This window comes from Hordeum vulgare, chromosome 2H (assembly GCF_904849725.1).
Source record: "Hordeum vulgare subsp. vulgare chromosome 2H, MorexV3_pseudomolecules_assembly, whole genome shotgun sequence".
Taxonomy (NCBI): Eukaryota; Viridiplantae; Streptophyta; class Magnoliopsida; order Poales; family Poaceae; genus Hordeum; species Hordeum vulgare.
This window is the reverse complement of record NC_058519.1, coordinates 524,854,507-524,875,423: the sequence shown is the minus strand read 5'-3', so window position 1 is coordinate 524,875,423 and position 20,917 is coordinate 524,854,507. Positions and strand designations below refer to the sequence as shown.

General features: G+C 44.2%; 1 protein-coding gene across 1 annotated transcript; it reads right to left on the bottom strand.

Annotated features, from left to right (window-relative positions):
• Positions 1 to 6,171: 6,171 nt before the first annotated feature.
• Positions 6,172 to 7,284, bottom strand: LOC123430417 (NAC transcription factor NAM-B2-like). Its single transcript, XM_045114286.1, has one exon. It carries the CDS (start codon positions 7,154 to 7,156, stop codon positions 6,539 to 6,541), a length of 618 nt encoding a protein of 205 aa, XP_044970221.1. The 5' UTR covers positions 7,157 to 7,284; the 3' UTR covers positions 6,172 to 6,538.
• Between the last annotated feature and the right edge of the window lie 13,633 nt (positions 7,285 to 20,917).

The following is a 20,917-nucleotide window of genomic DNA, read 5'->3' as shown; positions in this document are numbered from 1 at the left end:
AACATTTTCCCCAACAACAAAAAAATACTCCCTCTGTCCGAAAATAAGTGACTTGACTTTGTACAAACATGTACTAAAGTTAGTACAAAGTTGAGCCATTTATTTTGAGACAAAGGGAGTACTAGGATATGGCGAGTCACAGGTACATGAATATTACAGCTGATCCAGGATATGGCGAGTCACAGGTACATGAATATTACAGCTGATCCAAATGTGTCGACCATATTCAGCAATCTATTTGTGTCGGCCCCGTTTGGAACGCTCCTCCGCCTTGATCTGCTGCTATTGCAAGTAGAAGGTGGAAACTAAATGCTCGGCAAATGAGGTGCTACAAGAACTACCACTCATTGCTAAGCTCTGGAGTGAAATGGGTAGCACAACTCTGTTATCTGGATAATGAACATGTGGCTTATAAACTGAAACTGGCACATCCTTGAAATGATTTCCCAACATCCCAGTCAGTAGCATTGGCATCTACAACTGAGTGCCTCAGTTCAGTCCAATTTATAGAAAGGGCAAACGACTCTACATTGTATATGTGCACTGAAACAAATACGGGAGTACCAGTTATCACATCTATACAAGTTTTGGCACTACGAATAGGTGATTACAGCTTTTATGTAATGAACTCTTAAAAAATCTGTAACGAAGTACTATAAGCAAAGAAAATAATAGGTTATCTCAAGGTTGAAGGATATACCTCCTGAAATATCCTGGCAGTCTCTTTGTGAAACGTTGTAATTCATTATGCAAGGTGAATGTGGTACTCCCTCCGTCCCGAAATATCTGTCGCAACTGGTTATTTTACAGAAACAACCTCGTTTTTTTCGTATTCAACCCGCACTCCCGACTCGTCTGCTCCCCGCACTCACTCTCCTCACCCCTCTCAGCTATCGCCTCGCCGTCGCCGTCACCGGCCGCGGGCTTCTCTCAGCTACCGCCTCTCCCCTCACCTCTCCATCGCCGGCCGACGTCCTCCTCTCAGATCTCGCCACTCCCCTTGCCTCTCCGCCACATCGCCTCGCCTTGGCGCCGCGGCCTCAGTTAGCTTCTGTGTTCCACAAAAAATCGAATCTTTTGTTCCAAGCCGGCGACGAATCGCCGGATCTGGCGTCAGCGAGGTGGGATCTTCTTCGCGGTGCCGCACGACGACAAGCTGGAGGCGTCGGCGCGGCCCTTCGGCTACGGCAGCAACGGTAACATGGGCTGGCGCCGTCGCTCTGGGTCCGTCGCCGCCGCCTGCTCTGGGTCCCAAAATATCTGTCGGCTACTCCGAGGAGACCCAGCCTGAAGCCGCCGCCTTTTCCCGGAATCATTCCTCGAGTTCTTGTTCCTGTTTCCCCCGTTTGGATTTTCTTGTTGGCCCTCTGAACTTCTGGAGGTGGGAAGAGCATGATGTCGTGGGCGTGGGTGGTGGCCGTCACATGGATGGCTGCTTGCACCGCCGCGGCGGCTCACTCTGGCGAGCAGCCGCTGTCGAGGATCGCCGTCGAGAGGACCACCCTCGCCGTCGACGGGGCGGCGCACGTCAAGGCGTCCCCTACGGTTCTTGGACTCGAGGGCCAGGACAGTGGATGGGTAGAGCTGGAGTTCTTCCATCCCGACCCCTCCGGTGATGACTGGATAGGAGTCTTCTCTCTTGCCAATTTCAGGTAAACGGCACCGGTATTGGCTTATTCTGGTAGTACTTATCCTTCGCATTTACTTGTCCTGCAATTGCAGCATAAAATCAACAGTTTCTTCAGGCATATTCAGCATGAACTCAATGCATTCAGACATATTTTGGATAGATCCCAAGTTCAGAAAGAAATCAGTTCAGATGTACTCCTTGTGCAGCATAGGATTTGAAATGGCAAAGCATAGGATTTGACTCTGTTGTGTTTCTCTTGTTTGCAAATTTTCAGTGTTGTGATTTGTTTGCCTGAGAATAAGAGGCAATATCCTCCGATGCTATGCACAGCACCTATCAAGGTTGGCAGATTCTGTTGTTCCTGGCTTGGAGCTGCTTTGGCATCCACAGTAGAGCAAACAAGAAGGTAATCTGTTGTTCCCGGCTTCTATACATTTTCCTCAACTGAAGTTGCTGGCTAACTGATGGACAAATCTGACGATGCTTTGACAGTTGCACTAACCACACAAAGTGTGTGACTAGGTTGTATAGATTTTCACCACCAGTAACTCTTTTTACTGAATTTTTACTATGTACAGTAAGTAACAAAATTACTGAGTTGGAGTAGTAGGAGTAGGAGTAGTAAGGTACTCGAGATCCATGGTGACCATTAGTAGTGTGATGGATTAATCCAAATATTCTAAATTAAACATGCAAATAAATTCCAACAAATCCATATAAATACCAAAAAATTCAAATTAATCTGAATTCCTTTCCTTTCCTTTCACACGACATACACACATATTCGAGTTGACATACACATACACATAAACATCCCCTCTATTGCCCTTCTCCTATAAGGGCCCGAGTCTCAGCAACTAGCTCAGCACTGCAAGATAGAAAGATTATTGGCCTTCCCTCGTTCTGACGCCGATCCTTGTGCAAGTGTGGGAGGTTGTAATTATTTCCTCCTTTGTTTTTCATGACCTCAACCATAACCGCTTGTAGGGTCACAAAACTTCTGAACAACTTATCGACCTCATAATTCTCGAACTCTTCCTCCACACCTTCTACCAACTCTCGGATATTTTTCGGTGATCTGCAATCAGTCAGAGACTGAAGAGAGTTGTGAAAGCAGAGGTCTAAGACATTAAAGTCGGGGCTGTTTGGTGGTTGCTGCACCAATTGAATGTCAAGATCTGTCTGTTCCACAGCTTCACGAAAAGAAACATCATTAGGAAGGACATGGGGTTTAGCATTATCTTGTTGAATAAATATGGTTGCCCCCTCATCTTCGTCAGGCCATTTGTCCTGAATTGCAGGGATAACTTTATTGATAAGATAATCTCTCGACACATTTCTTGTCACTTTCACAGATTTTAGTTCTTTCGTTCCCTTTGCTCTGTTTTTACTTTTTCTAACTGCTTCGGTCTCTTCAACAAAGGCCCAAGTGCCGATCTTTCCATTGAATGTCACCTCCCCATCATCATTGTATCTTGGCTTAGCCACTGCAGTGAGGAACATAACCTTTCCAATGCTGTTAGTATTAGGCACAGTGCGCACGGGTGGAGGTTCTCCCGGCAGAAGGTAATACGTGTTCTTCGCCCTTGTCATGTCGTACCACTTCTCATCGATATGCACGATGTTTGTCATCGGCTTGAAGAGTGGCCTGGAAGTTGAGATCCAAAGCTCATCGAGCATAGATATGCAAAACTTTAGTCTTCTGACCTTATTCTCTGGCTTGAGGGTAGGCTTCACGGTGTTGGTGACACGCTTTAGCTCATCCATCTGAAACCTCCTGTGTAGGGTCGAGCGTGGAACACTTAGAGATCTTGCTAGAGCTCGAATCGTCCTCCTTTTGTTTAGTGGGATTGTCGATGTCCTCGATAGATCCAGATCTTTCCTCTTTCTGCCGCTTCTGCCCTTCTTTTTATTTGAGACATCCACTTGTAGGCCTTCCGCAATTTGTCGATTTGCATCAGACCATATTCTTTCTACCATTCGTACGGTCGTATTCAGCAGTGTTGCAACGAGCAGCTTGTCATCTGGGCAAATATCTCCATCTCTGCTCTTGATTACTCTCAAAGCAAAATAAACAGCAAACCTTTGCTCATTTGTGAGGTTTACCGCACTTCTTCTTATTGCTCCCTCTTGAGCAATTGCTTCCTCCTCAGGAATTGTTGCCTCCTCAGGAATTGATGCCTCCTCACGGATTGCTTCTTCATGATCTCTTGGAGGACTGAAGTTGAGATCCAAGAACATCCCCTCTCCTGATGAAAAGGAGCAAGAGATAAGTCAATTCGGTTAACACCGACTGAAAATTCAATTAACACTTGAGCACATTTATAGTAAGTTTACACTTGAGATATTGTTGGAGTATTTACCTGCTGCATCCCCCTCTTGATGATCTTCCTCTTGATTTTGAGGTAACCCATCCTCCTCTTGTGGAGGAGTCAAGTTCAGATCTGCCATATCCATGACGATGAGTCGATCCTCCTCTTGATTTTGAGGTAACCCATCCTCCTCTTGTGGAGGAGTCAAGTTCAGATCTGCCATATCCATGACGATGAGTCGATCCTCCTCTTCATTTTCAGGTACTCCATCCTCCTCTTGTGGAGGAGTCAAGTTCAGATCTGCCATATCCATGACGATGAGTCGATCCTCCTCTTCATTTTCAGGTACTCCATATCCCAAATCACACTGCTTTACCATGTTCTGAAACTGTCACATTGCTAACACTATTATTGCAAAACATTTTAGTATTGCAACAAAACTGTCGAAATACTGTGCATACTTGGTGGTCTCTGCACCGACACTTCTTCCTGGGCATCACTATGATACAAGAATCAAGTTTAATGCAACTGTAGTAGAAGCAATTGAACTCCTGGAAATACATGCATCAACTTTCGAATCTTGTGTGCAGGTCATATAGAACCAATCCCATATGTCCTGTAGGCTGTATAATCTTTCAGTTCTCGCCAATGCTATTTCTATCAACACTTCAAAATTGTTCATGCCAAAAAAACTGCATTAGTCTAAACTGAGTTGGAATGGCAAAATATATGCATGATCCAAGAATCAAAACATGACATTTGTAAACCTGTACTTTCAGCAGTCTCACCTCAATAGTGACTTTCTTTAGGTTCTTGTTGGTTTAACACTACTCTTCAGGTTCATTTTTATGAGGTTCTTATTCTTCAGTTTCTGCCGGACAAGGAGCTCGGCGAGGCACCGAACAAGGAGATTGGTGAGGTGCTGCAGCCTAGGTGCTAGTCAAGGAGCTCCGCGAGGCACCGGAGGTCGACTAGGTGCTGGTCGAGGAGCTGCAGCTCGGCTAGTCACGCTGGTCAAGGAGCTCCGTGAGGCGCTGGAGCTCAGCCAGGCGCTGGTCGAGGAGCTTGGTGAGGCGACGCGTCTGGAGCAGAGGGATGGAGGTGGGCCGACGGCGAGGGGCCTTGGCAGGAGCTTCGGCCGGCGGTGGCGGGCCTTGAGCAGGAGCTCCGGTCGACAGCGGCGGCGGGCCTCGAGCAGGATCTCCGGTCGGCAGCGGCGGCGGGCCTCGAGCAGGATCTCCGGTCGGCAGCGGCGGCGGGCCTCGAGCAGGAGCTCCGGTCGGCAGCGGCGGAGGGCCTCGAGCAGGGGCTCCGGCGCCGGCGGAGGGCCTCGAGCAGGAGGTCCGGCGCCGGCGGAGGACCTCGAGCAGGAGATCCGGCGAGGATTGAGATCTGTACCACGAAGCTCACGCGAGATCGCGGGCAGGTGCCAAAATCACGGGGAGGTGGGATCGCGGGCAGGTGCAGAGATCACGGCGAGCTGGAATCGCGGGCAGGTGCAGAGATCAGGCGAGCTGGAATCACGGCGAGCTGGATCACGGAAGGGAAAGGGGGAGTCTGGGATCACAACGATGTTAATACTGGATTGCTAGCTATTTAAAATGTAAAGGGTGTAAATGAAAAATTGTACTTAGTTCAAAAATTCTGTCACCTGCGACAGATATTTCGGGACGGAGGGAGTACATAACAACAACAAAGTGAGCAGGTCTAATCATCCCCCCCCCCCCCCCCCCCCCAAAAAAAAATCATATCATGAATGCTAATTTCAGATACAACTCAGAAACGGACTAATTATTTGTTGGTTTAAAACCATTACTCCTTGGCATATGCAATTGCTACAGGATCTGCTTGACTTGGATAAGCCCCGGAGAATGGAGAGCAATGACTAGCAATACTTTGGACTTCTGGGTTTTGAGTCTAACACATCAAAGTGCTGCCAAAAATAACTCTGTGCAAGCCTGAAGCAATTATTGCAAGCTTGACAACATTCCAGCCAGTAGCATTTACAGAGAAGTTTCCATTGGCCTTAGGCTCTCAGTTCAGTCCAATTCATATATCTGCAAATAAATGGAGACCAATTAATTCCTATCCTCACCAAATTTCTGCAGTATGATTCGGTGCTTACAAATTTTCTATGAACAATAATGTGCAGAGCAAACTTTAAATTCTCTAAAAGAGACACTACCTCTAAACTGTTCTGATAGATGCTGCAAGTGAGGTGGATCATAATTTTTTCGACAAAGGATGAATTTTATTGACTCGAAACAAAGCATCAACTAAAAACAAACACAATAAGCACACTCATGACCTATACATAGATAGGATACACACAGCCACACTGATACAAACACAACTAAACATGCGGACAGATAGAAAACTCACACAAGACCAAAGCTATGCCTAGGCCAGAAGGAAAAACTCTGAAACGATGTAAACGGACGATAGACGAACTGCAACAACCAATCTACATCAACTAGGTCGAGCGCACAATCCAGATCTGAAAAGACAAGAGACACAACAACGCTGAATAAATCAACATGCAGTGGCGGAATGCTACTCCTGCAGGAGGAGCAGCGCCGCCCCTCGATCGATGGCCTTAGTTCCCTTCCGATAACTTCCGCATTATCTCATCGAGTCGGGGGTCCACGATGTAGTGCTCGGAGTCCTCCTCCTCGCTGGAGCTGCTGTCGGAAGGCGGCGGCTGGGGGATCATCGGCTTCCGGTACACCTTGTGGACCACGAAGACAACGCCCGGCGCCTCGGGGCCAGGGTGCGCGCTGCGGAAGGCGGCCGCATCCCTGTTGAGCCGGTACTCCTTCATCCGCCACCGTGTCGGCGAACCTACCTCCCCGTCGTTCCACGTGAAGTGGTACGCGAACCTGCGCCGGAACGCCACCACCTCCCTGCCGCCCTCGCCGTAGTACGCCTTCTCGGGGCCGTACCGCACCCAGCACCCACCGGCGCCCGGCGTCGGGCACGTCTCGCCGGCAATCTTTGCTGCGAAGAAGAAGCCCCACACCTCGCCGTAATCCCTCTTGTGGTCGGGGGAGAAGGGGAGCTCGCGAGGGCGCAAGGACAAGACGTCTACGCCCTCCACGATGAGGCCGGGGAAGATGTCGCCACCGAGCCCCGCCCTGGGGATGAGGTAGTGGTCGACGAGCTCACGGCCGGTGGGTTGGAACACGTATCCAGCTCCCAGATTAGGGTTCGCCATCGCTCTCGCTCACCGATGCCGAAGTTGTAGGCTAGGAGGGGTAGATTCTGCGGGGGGATCCCAGAGACAGAGAGTTCGATTATGCCATGGGTGAATTCAGATTGGGAAGACCTCCTTCTCCTTTTGTAGCAGATGGGATGGCATTTATTGCAGGGAAGGTTCCAGAAACAAGTACAGATGGCACATCAGATAGAAGATGTGATCAAATTCGGTGGTGGTAACGTGTGCTCAGTTCAAACAAATTTTTGATGGCCCATTGAACGGGAGTGTCCAACCTGAAAATAGGGCCGGACTGAATGGCCTTTTTCAGTCTCGTCTTGGCTTTGTTTCAGAACCGTGCATGGCCCAAGCAAATGACATCGGATTAGAGCCTACAAAGATTGCTAATATAAGAGAGGAAGGATGATCTAGGTTCGAACACCTTAATAAGCATTTCTTGAGTCGCAAAATTATCAGAGAATTAAGAGAGCCATCCCTCTGGCTAAATGAAGTTTTTGAGGTTGCTTTTAACGTAGCAACGCCCCCCCTGCCCCGGGGCAAGTAGGCAGCGAAATAGTAAGTTGTTGTCAAATCCGCATGACTTTCGGACAGTTGATGAAGAAGTGATTTGTATTTTCGAAAGAGACAAAGTACCTTGTATGGACGACGGCTTAGAAGAATGGTTTGTCGAACATACTGTGCTGATTTGACTTTCCTAGAACAAGAACCAAGCAACAAAGCAACAAAAAATAACTATATTTAGATTGCAACATCGCTAGATGAGCTCAACATGATCACATTTCAGGTTTTTATCCCATATAAGACTATACATTCTAGTTTTAAAAGAAACAAAGAAAATATAACGTAAAGATTAACCAACGATATGCATGCATCGGTTCAACAAAAGCAATGATGTCGGCGTTTGAAATGCTACGTCTATTTATAAGAGAGGAAGGGTGGTCTACTCTTCTGAACACCGCAACATTTCCTAAGTCCCAAATTTTCTAGAGAACCCAGAGAGAAACCTCGGGCTAAATGAAGTTTTCGAGGTTTATTTTAGTGTAGCAACAACCCATAAGCCCCGAAAGCAAGTGGATATAGGTTGTTGCAAAATCCGCATGGCTTTCGGACAGTTGATGAAGATGTGATTTCAGTCATTGAAGGAATATAGTACTTTGTATTGCGGCGGGTTGGGAGAGGTACTTGCTGAACATATGTGCCTTGGTTTAATCTTTTCTCGAACAATAACCAAGCAATCAATATTGACCATATTAAGCATCCAGCGCTAGATGAGATCGGCATGATCATACTCCACATTTTGTATTCCATGTGAGACCGTACATGCTAATTTTAAAGGGATACAAATATAGCGCCAAAAGAAACTCTGTCGGCTCTTTAAACGTTATTTTTAAGCTTTAAAATGCTATACCCCTCAAATCATTGTTTGGGCATCTTGATGGTCCGCTTTGTTTCGATGAGATCATCAAAACTAGACCCTATGTCGTTAAGGTTCGACGTTTTTGTCCTTAACAACTATCATAATTTTTTCTATGGAGTTGTCTTAGTACCTTACCAGGTGGCAAACACGGAACAACAACTTTATGGATGTTTTCTAAATATACCCATCTCCATATCTATATCTATACTTCTATATCTAACTCTTGATATCTTAAAAAAGAAAAGATTTTCTCTTTCGCTCCCCACTTCTTCCATCCTTTTGCACACCTTTGTTTTTTTTGTACCATGGGAAAGATCAGAGAAAAACTACCGTGTGAAAGTCCCATGCACGCCGTCGCTCCGTTCTTCTTTCCCCACCCGTTCGATCTCCTTCTGCTGTGCTCCTCCTCAGGGATCTCTATATGGCACTAAGGTAGAATAAGATGTTAGAGAAGACGGCGCCTGCCTCGTGGATGAAAAAAGAGCTTCACGGGAAGGAGCATTGCTCTTCACGTTGAGCATTGCTATAAAGCCGACACTTATGAGACAACACACACGTGACATTTCACATCCAACCATTTGTAGTTTTGTTGCTAGAGCATTTGACGGTGCTGATCATTTCTCGGATGCATGTTGGGTATGTAACATCGTGTGCACATTAATTCGGTTTCACATTTTATTGTTTCTATACACAAAGCTTTCCTTGTCTGATGTATAGCAAGAAAATGTCCAATCATTTCTCTAGCATCTGAAGCCTAGTCCTGAAGGCAATATCTGTCATTTGCCGGCTCAAGCTAGCATCTGAAAAGTGAGCCTCATTGATCATGCAGTTGAAAACTTCGATATACAAAATATGTTTTCTCAAAGAATTTAATAAGAACCACTATCTCTTATCTCTTATACTTCTCTTATCTCTTATACTACATGAAGAACACGTAAGGTTCTCTCACCCGTGATATGTCAATATTTTCGTTCGACTCCTCTTGTCCCACTCCCCATGTACCCTCCCACCCCATCGCTCCATCTGTTTTGGCATCCCCACGTGACAGCACACGATTTCACGTGACCGACCTAATCAGCCTGTCACTAGTAATACTACCTTAAAACTTGTAAGGTTCTCTCTCCCATCATACGCCAATTTTTTCGCTCGAATCCTCTAGTCCCACTCCACACATACCCTCCCACTCCATCTCTACATCCGTTTTCCCATCCACACCTGACAACACACGATTTTCATCTGACTGGCCTAATCAAGCAGTCACTGGTAACTTAATAAGTCTTTGGTATCTTTGGCAACCCGTAAATTCGGATTAATCTGTACAAATCCAACAACAACCAAACTTTGCTATCTTTAGCAACCCATTAAATTCGGGTTAATGAGTACTAATAAATTTAGATTAATCTGTGTAACCAAATAAATCTTTCATATATTTGGCAACCAATTAATTTGAATCAATCGATACAAATCAATCAACAATCAATCTTTGGTAACACATTAAATTCCGGTCAACTCGTACAAAGCAATCAACAACTACATTATACTAGTTGAGTGGCCATGTGTTGCCACGGACTAACAATGCAATATACATGTACATTATTGACTAAGAAGATACGTGTAGAACACAATGTCAATACAATTTCTCACTATGTTTTTTTTGAATGGTCACCGGGAGGGGAATCCTCCCCACCTTAATATATTGCTCAAAAAGCCGCCAAAGCCATGCGCTGACCATTAAGCTTTCGTTGATTCAGTTTATAAGGGAAACATGATGGAACACCTGAGCAAGTTGGTCTGTTTATGAGGGAAACCGGACCGAAAAACATACAAGTAACAATTGTAAAGGAAGAATAAAGTAAAAAGACACCCAAGATAGGGCATGCCTAGCTAACACACAAGACGAACATCACTAAGAAAGACACAAGTAGATGTGAAGTGTTTTCGAGTGTTCGCAATACCTTGACTTTATGACAAGCCTAATGCAATGAAGTGGCATGCGTGGAGAGTCCTATGGCGCAACTCACGAGCATCCACAACCAATGAGTGCAACTAAACACGAACCTTTACTGGCAGCTCTGCCATGAAAATTTGAAATGATTAGCAATCTGGGGGGGCATCTTGCACCATCAATGAGCAAAGATGAAACAAGACATCACCAAAAGCACGAAGCTCGCCACAACACATCGACAACCGTGGGAGGGTCTTGAGCATGAACAACAACAGAGGCGAGACACCTTGACAAGGGGAAATAGATGGTCATCCTGTGGCACCAAAAGCACCGCCTCCTAACCCCATAGAACACCACCGAACAACCACCGTCGACCGCAAGCGGGTGCAACACCACACCACCATTACCGTGATGAGCAACATACAGTCATCAATAATGCATCCCTTCCATGTTTTTTTAAAGTTTGGTTACCAAAAACAACTTACACCTTGCTTCCACCTCCACAAGATGCATCTCTTTCCGTATTCACCTGTATCTCCTATCATCTCTATTCATAAGACATTGTCTCCATGTCCAACTATGTTGATGTTGCATCCTTGTTGTGGTGCTCATTCATGCTACCTCTAAATGTGTGATTGTACTCTTCAACTATAGAGGCGGTTCCCATCACCTCTTTGATGGGTGGATGTACATTAATTGTCTTATTTTAGTATTGATAATGAAGTGAAAACATACATGGTAAATAGCCCCATTCATCACAATGTATTCAACAATCAGGTCACAAGAACTTTGAACAAGGACAATGGTACGGGCGGCGGCTTGGAGTGAGTTGTTGGCAAATTCGCATGACTTTCATACAATTGACGAAGACGTGCTTGTCGAAAATTTTGTGTTGATTTAATCTTTCTTTGAACAGTAACCAAGCACGACATCTCTAGATGAGATTGGCATGATCACACTCCACGTTCATATCCCATATAGGACGATACATGCTATTTTAAAGAGATAAAAATAATATAGCGAAAGGATTCGCTAGCTATATATGCATGCATCTATTCGACAAAAACAATGATGTTGGCACTTCAAATATTAATTCTACTGGTAAGAGAGGGTGGGTGATCTATGATTCGGAACACAACATCATTTCTTAAGTTCTAATTTTCTTCAGAGCATTGAGGGAGGCACCTCCACCTAAATGAAAATTTTGAGGTTGGCCTTGGCATATCAACAACCCATAAGCCCTCGAAGCAAGTAGGCGTGGGTTGTTGTCAAATCCGCATGATTTTTATCGAGAGGCCTCTCGCAAAAGAATATCAACCAGTAGTGCCATCTGACATCTTTACCGAGGGGGGTTCTCGGCAAACACGACGCTCGGCATATATAACAAACCCACATGTGAGGCGCTGGCCACGTGGCGCTTCCCTATTGGCTAACTTTACCGAGGGAGACTCTCGGCAACCCGACGCTCGACGGACCCACATGTCAGTTGTCTAACACATGGCGCTTTCCTATTGGGTACCTTTGCCGAGTTCATCTCTCGGCAAACATGGTGCTCGGCGTAGCATGCGGTGTTGGGGAACGTTGCATGGGAAACAATATTTTTCCTACGCACACGAAGACCTATCATGGTGTTGTTCATCTACGAGGGGAGATTAGATCCACATACCCTTATAGATCGCTAAGAGGGAAGCGTTAAGAAACACGGTTGATGTAGTGGTACAACTTCGTGATTCAAATCACCGTCGTCCCATGATCCGTTCCGATCTAGCGTCGAACGGACGGCGCCTCCGCGTTCAGCACACGTACAGCTCGATGACGATCTCGGCCTTCTTGATCCAGCAAGAGATACGGAGAAGTAGATGAATTCTCCGGCAGCGTGACGGCGCTCCGGTGATGGTGATGATCTACTGCTGCAGGGCTCTGCCTGAGCTCCGTAGAAATCTGATCTAGAGGTAGAACTACGTGGTATAGGTTTGAGTTGCACGTGGCAAAAGTTGTGTCTCAAAAGCCCTAAAACCACCAATATATATAGGAGGAGGGGAGGTGCTAGCCTTAAGGCTCAAGGAAGCCTCAAGGGCGCCGGTCAAGGAGGAGGAGGTGGACTCCCACCCCAATTCGGTTTGGGGGAAGGAGTCCACTCCTTCCTTCCCACCTCCCTCTTTCCTTGTTTTCCTTTTTCCATTGGTATTTTCTCTTGTGGCGCCATAGCCCTCTTGGGCTGGCCTCACCAGCCCACTAAGGGCTGGTGCACCACCCTAGGGTTATTGGGCTCACTCTCGGGTGGGTGGGCCCCTTCCGGTGAATACCCGGAACCCATTCGTCACTCCCGGTACACTGCCGGTAATGTCTGAAATCTTTCCGGTGACCAAATGAAACCATCCTATATATCAATCTTCATTTCCAGACCATTAAGAAAACCCTTGTGACGTCTGTGATCTCATCTGAGACTCCGAACAACCTTCGGTCACCAACACATATAACTCAACTATACTAAAACATCATCGAACCTTAAGTGTGCAGACCCTGTGGGTTCGAGAACTATGTAGACATGACCCGAGACACTCCTCGGTCAATATCCAATAGCGGGACCTGGATGTCCATATTGGATCCTACATATTCTACGAAGATCTTATTGGTTGAACCTCTGTGCCAAGGATTCATATAATCATGTATATCATTCCCTTTGTTCTCCAGTATATTCCTTGCCCGAGATTTGATCGTCGATATCCCTATACCTATTTCAACCTTGTTACCAGCAAGTCTCTTTACTCGTTCCGTAATACAAGATCCCGTGACTTACACTTGAGTCACATTGCTTGGAAGACTTGTATGTGATGTTGTATTACCGAGTGGGCCCCAAGATACCTCTCCGTCACACGGAGTGACAAATCCCAGTCTTGATCCATGCTAACTCAACGGAGACCTTCGGAGATACCTGTAGAGCACCTTTGTAGTCACCCAGTAACGTAGTGACGTTTGAAACACACAAGGTATTCCTTCGGTGTTAGTGAGTTACATGATCTCATGGTCATAGGAATGAATACCTGACACGCAGGAAACAATAGCAACAAAATGACACGATCACATGCTACGTTTATAATTTGGGTCTTGTCCATCACATGATTCTCCTAATGATGTGATCCCATTATCAAGTGACAACACTTGTCTATGGTCAAGAAACCTTGACCATCTTTGATCAACGAGCTAGTCAACTAGAGGCTTACTAGGGACACTGTTTTGTCTATGTATCCACACATGTATTTGTGTTTCGAATCAATACAATTATAGCATGGATAATAAGCAATTATCATGAACAAAGAAATATAATAATAAATAATTTATTATTGCCTTTAGGGCATATTTCCAACTGCCTGCCACTTGCAATAGAGTCAATAATCTAGTTCACATGACTATGTGATTTTAACGAATGCAACACCCATATAGTTCTGGGGTTTGATCAAGTCTTCATTGTGAGAGAGCTTTTTAATCAACGGTTCTGAACCTTTCAGATTTGTGTGTGCTTTAAAAATCCCTATGTCATCCTATAGATGCTGCTACTACGTGCTATTTGGAAATATTCCAAATGACTACTCTACTATACGAATCCGTTTTACTACTCAGAGTTATTCGGATTAGTGTTAAAGCTTGCATCAACGTAATCCTTTACGACAAACTCTTTAACCACCTCCATAATCGAGAAAATTTCCTTAGTCCATTAGTTACTAAGGATAACTTTGACCGTTGTTTAGTGATTCAATCCTGGATCACTCTTTAATGGAACCTAGGGAGATCAATATATGATATCCAATGGAACCTAGGGAGATCAATATATCCAATCTTGTAACACATATTGCTATCCTATGCAATTTTCATATCCTATGAATTGATTAAGAAACCCTCAATTAACTATCGAGTGGAACGTATATAGAAACTCCATATTGCTATCAAATGGAACCTAGAGAAGATCAATACATGCAATTTTCATAACCTTGGATCAAAGAAAGACACAAAACTTACCTCGCCCATTGAAAGATCAACACATGCTACAGCTGGATGACGGCAACACCCTGATGGTTGGGCGTGAACTCCAGATCAAGCCCCAAGAACGCCTCATGCTCCGGCGCGGCGTCAACCCACTCCCGGAACCGTGACAGAAAATTTGGCACCACCCTGCTCTTGTTCCTGTACCCAACCCTGAGCCAGGTCGTGCCATATGCGCGCACCTCTTTGGTATCATATGTCATGGTGGAAGAAGAATGGAAGAAGAGAGGGGAAGAAGAGAGGAAGAAGAAGAACCGAGGAGAGGAGAAGAACAGAGAATGGCGATAGACTCTGCTTCGATTCAGTTTTCATCGCCGGAAACGATGCGGGAGGGCGAACCGTTTGGACCTTTAGTCCCGGGTTGGACGACAAACCGGCACTAAAGGGGTGATTCGAAGGGCCGCCACCCCAGTTTGATCCACCAACCAGGACTAAAGGAGGATATGAACGGTTGTACGAACGCCGGCCACCACACCTTAGTCCCGGTTTGATCCACCAACCAGGACTAAAGGGGATACGAACAGTTGCCGGTCTATTAGTCCTCGTTCTTGACTGGAACCGAGACAAAAGGGGTGAGACGAACCGGGACCAATGGCCCACGATGTCCGGCCGGCGCCCTGGCCTCACGAACCGGGACCAATGTCACCATTGGTCCCGGTTCATATGTGAACCGGGACTAATAGGATTTGAGGACCTGTACCAAAGCCCTCTTTTCTACTAGTGACACAACATCAGCCCACGCCCAATGAGGGGCACCCCAGTGTTGTGTGGGCACCCTGAGCATCTTCTAGTCCTTCCTCGAAGCTTCCTGGGGCTCTTCCCTTATATAAAAAATCGTCAAAAAGTTTCGTTGCATTCGGAGAACTTTTATTTTTGCACAAAAAACAACACCACGGTAATTCTGCTGAAATCAGCGTCAGTCCGGGTTAGTTCTAATCGAATCATACCAAAACCATATATAATTGTGATAAACATGGCATGAATACTTCATAAATTGTAGATCGTTGGAGGCGTATCAACCGCCACACATCGCCAACTAGGCTTTGCAGTCTCTCAAGCCCCATAACGTTTGGACCCGCGCCATTTCACGCTCAACAGGTGGAATGTGTGCACACGGGCCCGGGGGATAGAGTTGGTCCAGTGAAACCAGGGTACCACGACCCATCTACTTTCGTCCCAGTCAGCTAGAACGCCCAGCCTAGAAAGCAACCCTCTGTGTGAGTCCAAAATCACCTCACGAGGCTCTCGCTCCACAAGGTTCTTCATCTCTCTAAGCCCCCCCGGACACCTGTCCATAAGTTGTGCGTGGCCTCGCGAGGAAGCTTACCACAAAGCCTTCTGTCTGGAGGGGCCATGCGGTGCTGATGACACGGTTGCATGCCCTCCATGCAGGTAACGTACCGTGGAGACACAGGCTGCAAGGACGGTGGAAATGGGTGTGGCCAGGGAACCTTTCCTGTTTGATGCTAAAAGTGGGGCGAGCAGCTGTCCTCCCACAAGATGAGTCCCAAGGTTGACTACATTACTGCAAGGAGACCAACATGACGTTGGTTGTCAGGGTTGGCGTCACCTGCGAGCCCACGAGCGTGTCATGGGCATTGCCTTTGCAGAGTAAAGACCACTTTTCATCAGTGAAGATTGGGTTATTGTCTGTCTTCGAATTGTCGCCCTGTGATAGCCCTTTCCCGCCAATATTTTGGGTGAATATGTCCAAGGCATGGATAAAAGGGACTAGCGGCCACCATAGAGAGAGATTATTCCGCGCTTTTCATTCCTCCTCGGGAGCTCTTCTTCCTCGTCAAGCTTTGTAACCTTTGTGCAAACGAGCGAGCAATCCATTGAGGAGGAGTAGGGTTTTACACCGCAAGGTGACCGGAACCTGGATAAATCTATATGTCTTTCTCATGCTCTTTGTGTAGCTTCACCTTGGTTGAGGAGTAGATTGTGCTCAGCTCTCCGGTGTTCCAATCAGGTTCGTGGGAGGTTTCCGAGTAGCACAAAACCAATCTCCAACAAGATGGTCCTATTTGGCACGTTGCATGCTCGGAGGAGGTGCAACACGCACCCCTCTCACTCAGCATGCCTTTTGGGCCGGTCCATGTGGAGCACGCCTTGATTTCTCATTTTATTTCCTGTTTTCTTGTTTTGTATTTTTTTTCTTATTTAAATAATTTAGCAATTCTAAAATTTCAATTTAAAAAATTATGTTTTCTAAAAATATAAGTTAATTAAATCAGTAATTGTCCATAGATTCAGAAAATTGTTCGTGATTAAAAACAATTGTTCGCATATGAAAAAACGTTCACAATTTTAAAAATTATTCGAGAAAAAAAAATCTGTTCATGACTTTGAAACAATATTTTTATATTCAAAGAATATTCATGAACTTGATAAATATTCCCAAATTCGACAAATATACACAAAATTCAAGAAAATATCCATTGATTTAAAAAATGTTCGCTGGTTAAAAAATTCCATCCTTTTAAAAAATGTTTCATGAAAACAAAAGAATGTTTATGAATTTCAAAAATTGTTCCCCAATTTCCAAAAAGGTTTTCCCAATTCCAAAAGTGTTTGCTAGTTCAAAACATTTTCACAATTTCAAATAATATTCACAAATTAGTAAAGAAAATAGTCATAAATTCAAAATATGTTCATGATTTTTGAAATATTCCTGAATTCCAAAATATTCAAAAATTTAAAAAATATTCTTGACCTTGAAAAATGAAAATGAGAAAACAAACAGGATAAAAGGAAAATAAAAACGAATTTAAATAGAAAAAATAAATAGACGAAAAAAGGAATATTGCAAGAAAAAACACACACAATAAAAAAACGCGGTTTCGGTAGGTTCTCCCAAAACCGGAAAGAGGTAATGGACCAGTCCAAATATACGTAGCGGCAGGGGGGGGGGGTACATGATCGGTTGGCTGAGAGGTGTGGTGTTCCGCCGTTGCTCCCTTCTCTATTCCTGACCTATTTGATCTCCTTTTGTTGTGGTCCTCCTTGGGGATCTCTACATGACACTTAGATCAATGGCGGAGGTAGAGGGTGGCCAGGGTGGTCCACGGCCAATCCTAAGATTAGAAAATGACATTTTTACCATAGCAAAAATAAATAAATAAACTAAAATTACATGCACAATTACATTGTTGGCCTACCTTGGTCCATAGCGCTAGGTCTGCACAGACTGAGATTGAACGGGATGTCATGGAAGGCGGTGCCCGTGAACATAAGCAAAAATGGTCGATGGATCCTAGAGACATAGAGCTCAATTATGTCATGGGTAAATTCAGATGGGGATTTGCTCCTGCTTTTGTAAGTGGCATGGAATTTATTGCACGGATGATTTCCGAAGCAGGTACATACAGCACACGAGATAGAAGATATCAAAATCGGTCAATGGTAATGTGTGCTTAATTCAAACAAAATTTGATGGCCCACAACCGTGCTTGGCCCAAGCAAATGGCATCAAATGAGAGTCCACAAATATTCCTAATATAAAAGAGAATGTGTGATCTAGGCTTCGAAACACCTTACCATTTCTCGTGTCCCGAAAATTCAAAATTGAGAGAGGCACGCCTCTGGTTAAATGGAGATTTCGAGGTTACTTTTGATGTAGCATGGCAATGCTAGATGAGCACGGCATGATCACACTCCACATGTTTATCCCATCTCAGGCCATACATGCTAATTTTTAAGAGATGAAAAATATGGCAAAACGATTCAATAATGTCGGCGCTCTGAATATCACTTCCATTGTTTAGAAAGTGAGGGTGATCCAGGCTTCGGAACACCACAACATTTCCTAAGTCCCAATTTCAAAGAATTGAGACACGCACCTCTGGCTAAATGAAGTTTTTGAGGTTGCTTTGGGTGTAGCTACAACGCATAAGCCCCGGAAGCAAGTATTGCTGGGTTGTTGTAAAATCCGCGTGGCTTTCGAACAGTTGATGAAGAGGTGATTTGTGTCTTTCAAAATAACATAGTACATTGTAGTAACGGATTGAGAGAGCCACTCGTCGAACATATTTTCCTTGTTTTAATCTTCCCTCGAACAATAACCAAGCAAAAAATATTGACCATATTGAACATGACAGCACTTCACACTCCGCATTTTTTATTCCATGTGAGACCATACATGCTAATTTTAAAGGAAAGAAATATAATGCCAAAAGCAATAATGTCGGCACTCTGAATGTTATTTTTCAGCTTCAAAATGATATATTTCTCAAACCTTTTTTTGCAACTCCAAGGTCCTCTTTGTTTCGAGAGACCATCAAAACTAAACCCTATGTGTATGTATCACAGTTTGTTTCTATGAAGTTGGCTTCATACCAAAGTTACTAGGTGAAAACATGGAATTAGAACTTTATGGATATTTTTGTAAAACATCTCTATCTCTATATCTATGTTTGCACTTCTATATCTATACATCTCTTCCTACCTAAAAAGGGAAGGTTTTCCGTTGCGCTCCACACTTCTTCCATCCTCCCTTGCAACTATGTTATTTTCTCTAGTATGAAAAAGACCAAAGAAACATCATGGTGTGGAAGTCCCACTCACACACACCTATGACTAAATGAAGTTTTTGAGGTTGCTTTTGTCATGGCAATCCCATAAGCCTCAGAAGCAAGGAAGTGTGAGTTGTTGGCAACGCCGCATGGTTTTCAGACAGTTAATGAAGACATGATTTTTGTCTTTGGAAGGAGTGGAGTACCTCTGGTAGGTGGTTTCTTGAGGTTCTTGTCAAACACTTTTTTGATTTAATCCATCCTCGAACAATAACATAGCAAAAAATATTAATCATGCTTGGAGCATGACAACCTTAGATGAGCTCGATATGATCACACTCCACATTTTTATCCATGTGAGATCATACATGCTAAATTTAAAGCTATATAAATATAGTGGAGCATTTTGCGCATGCATCTATTGGTGACAAAATCCGTGATGTCGGTACTCTGAATGTTATTTTTCAGCTTCAAAATGATATATTTCTCAAACCTTTTTTTGCAACTCCAAGGTCCTCTTTGTTTCGAGAGACCATCAAAACTAAACCCTATGTGTATGTATCACAGTTTGTTTCTATGAAGTTGGCTTCATACCAAAGTTACTAGGTGAAAACATGGAATTAGAACTTTATGGATATTTTTGTAAAACATCTCTATCTCTATATCTATGTTTGCACTTCTATATCTATACATCTCTTCCTACCTAAAAAGGGAAGGTTTTCCGTTGCGCTCCACACTTCTTCCATCCTCCCTTGCAACTATGTTATTTTCTCTAGTATGAAAAAGACCAAAGAAACATCATGGTGTGGAAGTCCCACTCACACACACCTATGACTAAATGAAGTTTTTGAGGTTGCTTTTGTCATGGCAATCCCATAAGCCTCGGAAGCAAGGAAGTGTGAGTTGTTGGCAACGCCGCATGGTTTTCAGACAGTTAATGAAGACATGATTTTTGTCTTTGGAAGGAGTGGAGTACCTCTGGTAGGTGGTTTCTTGAGGTTCTTGTCAAACACATTTTTGATTTAATCCATCCTCGAACAATAACATAGCAAAAAATATTAATCATGTTTGGAGCATGACAACCTTAGATGAGCTCGATATGATCACACTCCACATTTTTATCCATGTGAGATCATACATGCTAACTTTAAAGCTATATAAATATAGTGGAGCATTTTGCGCATGCATCTATTGGTGACAAAATCTGTGATGTCGGTACTCTGAATGTTATTTTTCAGCTTCAAAATGATATATTTCTCAAACCTTTTTTTGCAACTCCAAGGTCCTCTTTGTTTCGAGAGACCATCAAAACTAAACCCTATGTGTATGTATCACAGTTTGTTTCTATGAAGTTGGCTTCATACCAAAGTTACTAGGTGAAAACATGGAATTAGAACTTTATGGATATTTTTGTAAAACATCTCTATCTCTATATCTATGTTTGCACTTCTATATCTATACATCTCTTCCTACCTAAAAAGGGAAGGTTTTCCGTTGCGCTCCACACTTCTTCCATCCTCCCTTGCAACTATGTTATTTTCTCTAGTATGAAAAAGACCAAAGAAACATCATGGTGTGGAAGTCCCACTCACACACACCTATGACTAAATGAAGTTTTTGAGGTTGCTTTTGTCATGGCAATCCCATAAGCCTCAGAAGCAAGGAAGTGTGAGTTGTTGGCAACGCCGCATGGTTTTCAGACAGTTAATGAAGACATGATTTTTGTCTTTGGAAGGAGTGGAGTACCTCTGGTAGGTGGTTTCTTGAGGTTCTTGTCAAACACTTTTTTGATTTAATCCATCCTCGAACAATAACATAGCAAAAAATATTAATCATGCTTGGAG